The sequence below is a fragment of the Alexandromys fortis genome, unplaced genomic scaffold, assembly GCF_014885135.2.
Source record: "Alexandromys fortis isolate MF-2015 unplaced genomic scaffold, M_Fortis_MF-2015_v1.1 scaffold_75, whole genome shotgun sequence".
Lineage (NCBI taxonomy): Eukaryota > Metazoa > Chordata > Mammalia > Rodentia > Cricetidae > Alexandromys > Alexandromys fortis.
In genome coordinates this window covers 2,956,652-2,969,056 of record NW_026067956.1, presented here as the reverse complement: position 1 = coordinate 2,969,056, position 12,405 = coordinate 2,956,652, and the positions used below count along the sequence as shown (strand labels likewise).

The 12,405-nt window shown below is 43.7% G+C and overlaps 1 protein-coding gene across 1 annotated transcript in view; it reads right to left on the bottom strand.

The window, feature by feature from the left end:
• Window positions 1-5,860: 5,860 nt before the first annotated feature.
• Window positions 5,861-12,405, bottom strand: part of Mtmr9 (myotubularin related protein 9) — a 24,218-nt gene continuing 17,673 nt past the window's right edge. The window contains exon 9 of the mRNA XM_050152158.1: window positions 5,861-10,231. Coding sequence (XP_050008115.1) covers window positions 10,068-10,231 — 164 coding nt within the window. The 3' untranslated portion in view covers window positions 5,861-10,067. The remainder of the gene's footprint in view (window positions 10,232-12,405) is intronic.

The window sequence follows — 12,405 nt, the reverse complement described above, 5'->3', positions numbered from 1 at the left end:
TGTGCGTGCCTTGTATCCAGTGACTTTCGTCAGCAAAGCAAGCTTCTGTGAGGCCAGCTTAGACACTGAGGGTAGAGTTTCCCTCACATCCCTTGTGGAGGCTTTGGCTCTCAGCACAAACCAAACAATTAAAAAGTGGATAAGCATCCACTAGTCCCTACCTAAGGGACCAAAGGGACAGGAGCATTGCAGAGTGCTCCCCCTCTGGACCCCGGAATAAGTACAGACCACACCCAAACACCAGTTTCCAACACAAAGAGAGCCTTTATTAAGCAAAGCAAAGAGACAATATGACTGAATCTAGTCTAGGAGAAACAGCAGGAAATAGCTTTGCAAGTGTTAATTTTAAGAGGGGAAAAAGGGGAGGTCTGTGTTAGAATAAGCTAGGATAGGTTGGTAAATTCTGATTGGGTATTTTTAAGTGGGTAGCCAAAAGGGGATTTTTGTTTTTTATTCCTGGACCTTGATGTTTTGATAGCTGTACCCTGGTGATCAACCTCTGGAATGAGTAAGGCATAGGAAAGTGGCCAAACAAGGGAGTAGATCGTGGTCGCTAGCTCTAGGAATGTAATCTAACAGTTTAGCAGGGCGGAGGGCAAGATCTCTCAGTGCCATCTTTGTCAGGCCTGCTAGAGATCTTCACATACTGATTCAGAGACATGAGTGTGGACTGGGAGTGTGCCTCAGCTGGCCCAGAACTCTGAGTGGTGGCACACCTGAAAAGAGGAGCAGAAGTTTAAGGTCATTTCAAGTGAGGTAGCAAGGTCAAGGCCAGCCTGAGCTGAGACCCTGTGTCTCAGTGATTGTTCTATTGCTATAAAGAGACACTAAGACCAAGGTGTGCAGCTCTTAGAAAAAGAAACATTAATGGGGGCTTGCTTGCAGTTTCAGAGGTTAGTCCATTCTTATTATAGTGGGGAGCATGGTGGCGTGCAGATAGACACGGTGCAAAAAAGTAGCTGAGAATTCTACATCCTGAAGGGGGAAATGGGAGGGGGGGTATGGAGAGGGAGGGGGAGGGAGGGGGAGGGAAGAGGGGGAGGGAGAAGGAGAGGGGAGAGAAAGAGGGAGAGGGAGAGAGAGAGAGAAGAGAGACCTGGCTGGGCTTCTAAAACCTCAAAGCCCGCCCACAGTGACACACTTCCTGCAACAGGACACCCCTCCTAATGCTTCTGATCCCACTCCCAGATGACTAAGTATTTAAATATGTGAGCTTGGATGCTAAAGTCCTTGGCTGCTCAGTTCTTTATATGAAATGGCATACTTGCATTACGTCCTCCTGTGTTAGATTTTCTCTAGATTTGTAATGCCTAATACAATATAAATGGTGGTTACATTATTTAGAGATTGTCGCTTTCAGTACAGACACAATGCATTGTTAAATATTTTCAATTCATGGTTAGCTCGGTCTCCCTATGTGAAACCCCTAAAACACGAGGATGCACAGGGATCTGGTCTTTGCCAGGAGTAGTCCCCCTAGGATACAGAGGGATGGGTGTAGTTAAGTAAGTTGGAATGAGAAGGGGCGGATATATGGACATAGAAACACACAGGGGTTTCTCCCACAGCGCTGGTTAAAGCCAAGATCAGGTAATGTGTCTATAAGCCAGGGAAGGTCAATGATTGGCTACCAGAAAGCTATATTTAAATTGCTAATAAGGAAAGAATTCTACCCAAAACTTGTTTCTAGAGTATTTTTTGACTTTTCTCCCCTACCATTTCCTCTCTTACTGCTGTCTTCCATGTTGAAAAGTTGGGTGTTTTGTTTTTCATAGTGATAAATTTTTATTTTCATTTCATTTCCTATTTTTTTCTTGCATTTTCTGATTATAATGAGAATTAATATTGTGATCAAATTGTCAACAGAATCTGAAGTCAGCTAAGAGACAAGCCTCTGGACATCCTGTGAGCATCACCTAGGTGAGACCAGCCTCTGAGTCTGTCTGTGGAGGCTATTCGGTTATGCTAATTAATGTCAGGAGACCCATCTTAATTATGGGCAGGGCCATTCTCAGAGCGTGTGTGTGTGTGTGTGTGTGTGTGTGTGTGTGTGTCCTGGCCTATACAGCAGGAGAAGACAGCCAATCAGCAGTTGGCATTTCCTCTGTGTTTCCTGGATGTGGATGCAAGGTGACCAGCTGCTCTGGCTTCTGAGGCCCTGACCTCCGGCGCCATGATCGACTGTGGACTGTTCCCTTGAACTGTGAGACAAACTTTCTCCCCTAGGTTTGCTCTTGTTGGGGTACTTTATCACAGCAACAGGAAACAAGAAACACAGGATCCTGGTGTAGGGCTAAATTACTTGTGTTTTGATAAATAAATCTTGCCTGAAAACCAGAGGCAAAGCTAAAGTCACTAGAGGTCAGGCAGTGGTGACACACACCTTTAATCCCAGGATTTGGGAGACGGAGGTAGAAGGACATCTGTGAGTTCAAGGCTACCCTGGGCTACACAAGATTGGTGCGGAAACAAATTCAGGTGGTGGTGGTTCACACCTTTAATCCCAGCACCAGAGGGAATATAAAATGGGAAGAGAGAGGGGCATAGTCTGTTTAGTTTGTGGTCGCCCAGCCTTGGTAAAGGTAAGACTTCTCTAGTGGCTTGGTTGCTTTGTTTTTCTGTTTTTNTTTTTTTTTTTTTTTTTTTTTTTTTTTTTTTTTTTTTTTTTTTTCTGGTTTTTGAATTGAACCCCAATACCTATCTCTGGGTTTTTATTACTCATGCTACATCCTGGAGCCATAAAAAATATGTAACTTCAATGAATGTTCCAATAGTTTAGAAAAAACTAACCTCAACAACATAGAAGCTCTGTTCCTAGGTTGCTCTGTGCTTCACCCTTCCTCACCGATGCCCCAAATCTTTATACATCATGCAAATTAAATGTGATGCATTTCCTTTTTCTTGTAAACATGTGAAGTTACAATCCAGACTGCAATCATTCGGATTTCTCTATTTACCTTCTCATTTACTCTTATCAAAGATAAACGTTTGCTCACCTACAATCAAGCTATTTCCTAGCACCCTTTTCTTTCACCCTGAAGGTCTCCTGTGAGCATTCTTCAAAGCTCACATCTAGTGCTAATCTGCTCCGTAATGTAGGGTAATAATCTTGGCTCCTCATTCACATATCTCGAAAACTAATTTACAATTGAAAATCACAGTGGCAGTGAATTTTATACTTGCCTTTGAAATCGCATATACAGGAGACATGTTCCCTTTCTCCATATGGGTTCAAATCATTATTCCCTGGCACGCCTTGACACCTGCTGGATGGCTCCCTTTAGTGTTTTTGTAGGGCATGTCCGCTGGCAATAAGTTTCCTCAGTCTTCCTTTATCTAGGAATATCTGAATTTCTCCCTCATTTTTGACAGATTCTTAATATCATGTCTTGATCTGTGGACTCTGTGGCTTTTGGTGAGAAGCTAGTTGATAATTTCTCCCTGAATACCAGCAGTAAGTTTTTTGTTTACTGCTTTCTGCATGTGTGCGTGCGTGTGGGGGGAGGGACTTCACGGTTTCAGTATAAAGGTCTTAGCACAGGTTTGGAGGTCATCCTATCGGAGGCTGCTCGGTTTCTTGAATCTGCATACCTAAGCCTTTCATCAAATATGTGGAGTGCTCAGCCCTTCTTTCCAATTCTGCTGCTCCTTGCCGGGACTCCCATTATCCATATTCTGTCTTCTTGATGGATCCCAGAGGTTCGTTCACATTCTTTCTTTCTGTTCCACACCCTGGATAATTTGTTCTTCAGCTCTGTCGATCCTTTTTTCTGTTAGGTCAAACATTGGTCAATGTTTCTATTAAGTCTTTCATTTCAGGTTCATTTCTCAGCTCTGAGATTTCCATTTTCTATAATTTCCATATTTTAATTTTCATTTTGTTGAAACATTAATTAGTACCTTGTCAATGTTTTCCTTTAACCCTCAGAACACATTTAAGAAAGCTGTTTGTTTTATGAGTCTAATGTCCATACTCCCTGCTGTATAGTATAGTTATTTTCAACGTATTTTGCTCTTTTGAATAAACTCTAAATTTATTTCTTCGTATGTATTTTTTGCTGAACATGGGATATTTGGTTATAATGGAAACCAGACTCTCAGTCTTCTTGGTGTTTATTGTTACTGAAGGCTGTGAAAGGTTATTTATTTACTTTAAAATAATAACCATTCTTATGCCAGTGGCTGTGGTAGTCCATGTTATTTCTTCCAAACTACCTTTTCAATGGCTATATTTCTTTTTTTAATTTTTATTTTTATTTCATATGCATTGTTGTCAGGTCCCCTGAACTGGAGTTATAGACAGCAACAAGCTGCCATGTGAAGTGCTGGGTATTGAACCCGGGTCCTCTGGAAGCAGTCAGTGCTCTTAACTGCTGAGCCATCTTTCCAGCTCCTGTGTTTCTTATGTGTGGTCATTGAACTCTGCTCTTCTGTAAATAATATTATGAAAAGGATTTCCTTCAATACCAGGAGCCTTAAACATAACTTTAAACAACATACAAAGACACTTCTTCCCCTGTACATCAATTTCATACTGGCATTCTCCAACACTTAGTCAGGTGTGTACCAAGCTGAAAGAGTTAACCCTGTGTGAAAGCCTCAAAAGTCCTGGGGACTTTTTTAAGCACACATTTTCCCATTTGGCATGCACATGGCCCTCTGGACAACCCCAGACACACAGATTGCTCTGAATATCTCACTCTGTCAAAGATTTGCCCCAGCTTTCACTTGACTTCGTCTCTACAGTCTACAAGGGAATTGTTCTTTCTTATGGCAGTTCTGTTTCAGCCTGTGCTGGTCAGTAGAGTCAGAGATGAGAACCTGGGATCAGTTTTTCAGATAGTTCTTTGATTAAAGTTGTGGATGGAAAAGTCTGTTATAGTCCGGGGAGATGGATCAGTTGGCTAACTGGGTGCTGTGCAATCCTGAGGACCAGAGTTCAGATCTCCAGCACCCGCATGATGAGCCAAGCATAGCAGCACACACCCATATTCACACACACAGTGTGGATGTGGCAGAGATGGGAGGAACCCTGGGGCTCGCTGGTCAGAAGGTGTCATCAGATGGGTTAGTCAGGTTCTATGAGAGACTGTCCCAAAAATAGGGTGGAGAGTGATGGAGAAGGCACTGGGTGGAACTCGGCGTCCTCCCTATGTGCCCCCCAACACCACATCCAAATGCAGATGTACACACAATACCCTGTGTTCACAAACTTTACTTGTTAATCATGATGCCACCTAAAGCAATTATGGTTATGATTTTCTCATCTCATCATGTCTTTTACATTCCATAGTTGGCATTTTACTTCCCTCCCTTGACTTTAATTACGTATTAATATACATACTCAGTAATCAGTATGTACAGCATACAATCTAAATGGGAAATGCCTGCTAGTAGGGAAACCATATCTAAGACTTACTTGTATATCAGCAAAATAACAGTAGTAACAATGCGCATGCGCGCGCGCGCACACACACACAAATAGAAACTGCGGAAATGTCCTCAATTCACTCCTGAAGGACAGCATGGAAGAGATCGTTGTACTGTTTTTCAGATTTTAATTTTTAAACAATGTATGGAGAAATGGCTCTACATGGTACCCAGCTCTATTACCAGCACCTACTTGGCAGCTCACAGCTGTTGGCACCTCAAGCCTCAGGGGCTCTCCTGCTCTCTTCCAGCTTCCTTGGGGACTGCATGTATGTAGTGCACAGACACAGATGAAGGCAAAATATCCAATATCACCACTACTACTGCTAACAACAACAATCATAGAAATGCAGCAATTTCAACTGAAACACAAACAAAAGCCCTCACAAATATTTCAGACATTGTAAAATCAGATTCCATAGAGCAGCAGTTGAATATACTCAAATTTTATTACTACTGTCTAGAGATTTACACCAGCATCTATGTAACAGTCCTCTGAGGCAGGAACCGGACACAAAAATATCATTTACCGACCAGTGCCATACTCAACAGACTGCTTCTCGATGTGCTATACCAGTGACAAACCAATTCGGGGACTGGCTCCAGCTACTTGACGTAAATCAACTCACTGCTAGGTGAACAGTACAGGCAGTAAAATGTTGTGTAGACTTACAAACACTCGGAATTTTCCCGAAGAGTCTATGTGTGTTGCACACTCAGGTGCGCAGACAAACGTACAATAAGAAACTGTTCCACACAGCAGTTTCAAGTTTCAGGAAAGCGTACATTGTAAACACGATTGCCATACAGTGTAAGTTTATTGTGTAAGACAGGAATGACAGTGTGTCTCAGTACAGAGTCACATTCAGTACACAGAATACAGGCCTAATGCTTAGCTACAGCGGAAATACAGTCTTTTTCTAAATTTAAGCTACGTGTGCAAGTACAATTATTTCTAGTGTAAACCTAGCAAACCTCTAAGGACTAAGCAACAGGGTTCTAGATACACGTGTGGGAATACCCCACCTTTCCCAAGATGTGCAATTTAAAAGTGAAGCCAATATCTCTGCCCAACCAATGCAGGCGGTGCTGCACGATGTCATCTTACTACAGATCACAGTCAATGCAGGGACTTGCAGGCGGCTAGAGAAAGGCTCTGAACATTGGCTCCATGAGGACAGTGCGGTGCCTACTGTGAGCTTCCTGACTGCTCACCACAAGCACAATTGGCGCCTCTGCAGGACTGTCCAGACAAGTTCAGAAGTCTACAGCCGAGTTCGACAATCTCAAGTTTCCTCCGGGATGGTGGGTCAAAGGAAGAAACTCTTGTGGGCAGTAGGTTATGAGGCGGAGTGAAAGCAGAGCCAAATTTATTAGAAGAACTAGAAATGTGCAAACTTACAGTAGAAAGGCAATTTTGCTCATCGTATCATCTGCCAATAAGTACAAAAGGAGAAATCAGTCTCCTCGTGTTTCCTGTTAAGACGGTGAAGAACACAGAAACACTCTCTGGTAGTGACTTCCAAATCCCAGCTCTGAAGGAGCGCTTTCTTTGTGTTGACATCGCAAAGAAGCCATCTTGAGACACAATGAGGACCTAATGCTATAATCCGTACCAGACGTGTCCAGTGACATCATCTGTCCATAAAGACCAAGGTTTCCAGGAACAGGTGGGGTGGGAATTGGTTCCCATCCATTTCCTGCTCAGGAATAACTTTTCTAAGGCTAAATGTCCACACCCTCATGCAACTGTCACTAGCATGAGCGGACAGGCCTTAGAGCCTCAGCTTCAGACGGACATCTGGTAAGCAAGCCTATCAGTGACAAGAGCTCCACCCCCCAAACCAGACACCTCCTGGGGCCCGGGTGTCTAGAGCTGAGATGGGGAAAAAGGCTCTACTCCAGTTTTCACATTGGGAGATTAGATTCTGGTCAAATCTTTCCTGTGATAAGATTTAGCACAAACCCAAATCCTGACCAAAACAAAGGCTAAAATCCCACTACAGCTCATTTTTCAAAATGAAACGCAGCAGTAAGACCCAACTCTATGTCAGGCCTCAACATCAAAGTTTTCAGACCCTGGCTATGGAGTTTTCAAAAACTGTCTGCTACCATCTTCTCAGACTGGTTGAAAAGATCACTCTAAGTTTTTGCCTTTAGAAAGTCTAATTTTTCCTTAAAACATGTATGCTAAATCTATTGGATTTCATTATTTTTCCTTTTCTCTTCACAATAAATAATAAAAAATTATTGACATCACTGTAAAGTCTTGCCAACAATGTTGTTTCAGGTTTCTTAGATGATCAAGTAACTCTGGTTTTCTGATTTTCAAAAAATTACTGATTTAAACCAAAGCATCCTTGCATTGCTTAGAAAGGAGGGTAATGACCTCTGACACTTTCAGTCTGTGGCCTACACTGTGAAATCCCCGCACAGATGTAAGCAGAGACCATGGGTGCAGGGGAGCCTGAGGTCTCACTTGATTATTACTGGACCCTACGCAGCCACACTTGCTTGTGAACTGTGCCTCCATCCTCTTCACTGGAGGTTTTGGGGCCATGATCATTCAAGCAACTCAGCAAAACACGGAACCAGTTTCCCGAGTGTAGCTGCTGTATTTATTCACTGCACCCAAGGGAAGGGTGTGGATGGCGTGACTCCTCAAAACCCTCAACTCACGGTGATAACACACCTGTGTTTGAGCGAGCTCTCGAGGTTAGGGAAACTGTAGCAACTGCATTATTAAATAATCCTTGGAAAGTGGACTGATACCAAGATTTGCTTTCAAAGCTGATATGATATGATAAATGATAATCTCTATTTATAAATCCACACTAAAATGCAAGCTTGTCAAAAACAGTGGTGAGTGCTATTTCATGGGAAAAGGAAACAGGCAAAGGTACTGGATACCATTGTTATGACTCTGGATGCACATCAAGTTCATCAGGGAGACAGGCACACGGGGGAGGATGGGAGGCAGCAGACCTCTCCTTAGCTAAGCAAAATAAAATCCCCAAGTTTCTGTGCACAGACGCCTGGTCCACAATCACTTCAAGAAATCACAGAGGAACAACCCTCCAGATGCTTTCCTTCATGGGTCCATCAGCTGAGAAGTAGAGGACTCCTTCACATGTAGCTGAGCCAAAAACAGGACATGTAGGGTGGTGGCAGAGTGACAGACAGGGCTGGTGACTGAACAGCCCCAAGAAATCAGGCAATTTCTTCAAAACTAAGAAGGACAGTTGGCATAAAACAGGCCTAGAGCAAGGAGCCTCGCTTGTGCTCTGCGCATCAGTGAGACAAAGAGCAGGTAAAGAACAGAGCTGAACTCAGAGGTGGCAGTGGACAAAGCCACCAGCAGAACCGGGGCTGCTGAGTTGGTTCCTGACCTGCCACAGGTGGAAGGAAGGAGAAAGGGAGAGGAGGCAGGACAACTGGAGACGGAAAGCAGCGGCCACAGATCCTGTTAGAATCTCTTAAACATTCTCACCCCGTAGGGCAGGCTAGCCAGGAACCCACAATACAGCTCAGCTGGCCTCAAACTTAAAGTCCTCCTGCCTCCGCCTTCCAAGTGCTGGGATTAGAGAGGTGCTGCCTCCAGCCACACCCTGAGCTGAAGGCAGTCAGTTGCTGCACCACTGCTTCTGATACAGCAAGGCGTCAGACAGCTGTGCCACTTTCCCAGCTCCCCAGCCCAGTGCAATCCTATCTGCCTAATAGACAGAGCAAGTCGGCAGACAGATTTACAAGTGGCTCAAGCTGACTTGAAAGTCTAGCTGTGCCACAGGTCGACTCAGAATACTTAAAAGTAAAATGAGTCACACAGATACCGACCAGCGCAGTAAGAACTCAGACCTCTGACTTACAGATTCTGTACGTGTTGTATAGTTCTAAAAAGTGAGTTCTATTCAAGCTACAGTCTCATTCACACCCATCATTCAAAGCACATTTTGTATGTATGGTCAGAAACCTGAAAGGCCAATGCAACAGTAGCAGATGGCTACCAGCGAGGAAAGGAATTCCTACTTCAGTTCTCTATGGCAAGACTGTTAGTGTCTACCTGTAAATTTACCCTTTCTTAATGAAATTATCAGAGGACCACACCTGTTGCCCTTATAGAAAGATTTATCGCAAATAACTATTCTGAATTTTTCCTTCTTGACAAAATAGGCTTCGTTAGTCCAAAACTGTTTTTAAAGGAGAATGGTCGTTTTACAGCTGGGGTGGGGAGTAGGGGCAGGAGGACATGTTAAACACAAAATTCTGGCTTCTCAACCATTTCTGTTTTAAAAAACACTTCTATATTTGAATGCGTATAAGCCTGGCTCACATTTTCGATGGACTGTTAACTAGACTGGACCACTGTTCAGAACGCGGTGATAGAGGACAGCATAGGGCACAGGTGTCATACAGTTAGTGATGTGACAGCATCTCCTGCTCCCATGGCAAAGGCCTACCAGGCCACATTGGTGTGTGTTAGGAGACCTCCATCTTGCAGTGTTGAGAAAGCCGTAACATTACAGGATCCCACATCTACAGCCAAGTTCAAGGTTACTGTGTACAGTAAACTGAAGGGCAAACGGAGGGAGAGACGGACTCAGGCCTAGATAGGTCCTCAGGACAGATGGGGACATCCTTCAAGGACTCTCTCGTAGACCATCATCTGTTTCCAATTCAGCCAACTGCCTCCTCAGGATATTGACCTTGGCTTGTAACTCCTTGTTATATTCAATGATGTTAACCATTTCTTCATATGCTTCATCCAGATACTTGGAGGATCTGCTCCAACGTAGGAAAATTCCTGTAGAATCGGGAATGAGAACAGATGGAGTAGGATGTTCAGAGGAGCAATATTAATCACTGCTGACTCCACGCACTACTGTTCATTTTTTACAACACATGTATTGTGTAGATTTTGGTTTTGCAGCACTAGAGACTAAACCCAGGACCTTGCACGTGCCAGGCAAATATGCTACTATGGAGCTATAGCCCTTCCTGATTTTGAGAAAAAGTTCTTGTTAAATGGCCCAAGCTAGCCTGAAGCTCATGATCCTCCACAATCCTGTCTCAGCCTCCAAGCAGACAGTATTCCTGGCATGCACCATCACACTTGGCTCACTTTGATAAAATAAATCACCTGTTTTCCCATCAGATTCCTATTTGGTCTGTGAGACTGCCTGCAGGAGTGGAGCCATCCTCACTGGGAAAGTGGTGACACAGTGTCAGAGGCACAGGCTGCTACGTAAGCCTCAGCTTGAACTATCCATGACTCATATCACTCCACCACGGTTATTCAATCTCTCAACGCCACAGGCAACTGCTCCTCTCCCCAGACAACAGTCCCTGGCTTATTATGGACTGAAAGGGCAGACATCATCTCAAGTGATTGGTTCCAGAATCACCCCTTGGTATCATACTCTTAGATACTGAATCCTTTACATCAAATGATAGTATTTGCTTCTAACCTCTGCATACAAGCATGTCTGTTCCTAATTCAGTGGGAACACTGTAAATACTCATGACACAGTGCTGTTTAAGGAATAAGAACAAGAAACCAACCTGCCACAAGGCAAACTTTTTGAAATTTCCAGAGAGAACAGCTGGTTCTGTCTGCACATGTGGAATCCACAGATATGGAGCCAGCTTAGGAGAAAGCTGGCTCATGCGGCCATGCCAATTCACAACTACTCGGTCTACTATTCAGTTAGAAGCCACTATTAATGCCTCCTATGATATAAACAAACAGCAATTGTGTTTGCTCCACCACTTCATCTCTAAATTCCCACTGCGTGTTGGTAAAATCATAATTATATTTCAGGCTACCCAACTCCAGGCATGTGGCCTCACATTTCAGTGATTAAGTATGGCAGTGTCTTTTAAGTAAGTTGCCTCAGAGACAGCAAACATTTGTATTACCTTTTATTTAGATGATATCTGCATGTATGTGTTCATATGTGTACATGTGTGTGCATGAGGGTGTAAATCCGAGGACAAGCTGTCAGAGCCGGGAGATTCTGTTTCCACCACATGACTCCTGGGAACAGAACTCAGGTTGTCACTGAGCTGCTTCACCATCCCCAGAGTGGCAATCCCTCATTAAGAAATTACTGACTCTGGGACCCGTGGTTGTCTACAACAATCCAGAGAGTAAGCAGAGAGGTTCTTCTCGGGGTACCCAAACTCCTTCACAGACTGAAATCGCAGGGCCCTGCTCAGGGAACCTAGACATTGCTGGAGCATTTAGTTTCCTGAATTCTACACAGGGAGGCACCTAGCCTGAGGAGGAGGATGCACTCGGGCAGACATGCCAAGAGGAACAAAATGCAAACCAGACAGAGAAAGCATCACACAATGGGCAAATCATTTTCCATACATGAACTACTGAGGGCACAACACATTAGAAGGAGTTCACAATGGGCATTCATAGTAACCTAGGTGAATGTACCAACCAATGGCCTTCCTCTATCTACGCTGCTTAGTGCAACCATGCATGAGGATGCACTTACTGTCTTCAAAATGCTTACGAAGTTGAATGGTACTTTACTGTCCCAGTGGAATGAACACCTAATATACTTTACATGAGTTCAGATCATTATTTTTTTTAAACAAGCTTTGGTATTTAAGGAGATTAGCTTCAGTGGTCTGAGAAATTGCACACATAAGAACCTGTTTTAGAAAACACTCAGAAATGCATTAGGAACTGCTATTCCACAGGAACAGCAGGACCTGCAGTTCTCACTGGTGGCATTTTGTGTCTACTTACAGAGCCTATTGGAATGACTGTGTGTCATCATTTAACACTCGTTTAACTGTGTTAACAGCTTAAGAAAGGAAACAGACAGAAACCTTCCCTGAGGAACTTGCAGTTCATTCATGTCCCAGCTCCTACTAACTCTACAAAAGCATCCCTGCTAATCTCCCTGTTACTCAGCTGCCATGGAAGAGAGGCCACGCCCACACCATGGAAACAGTAAC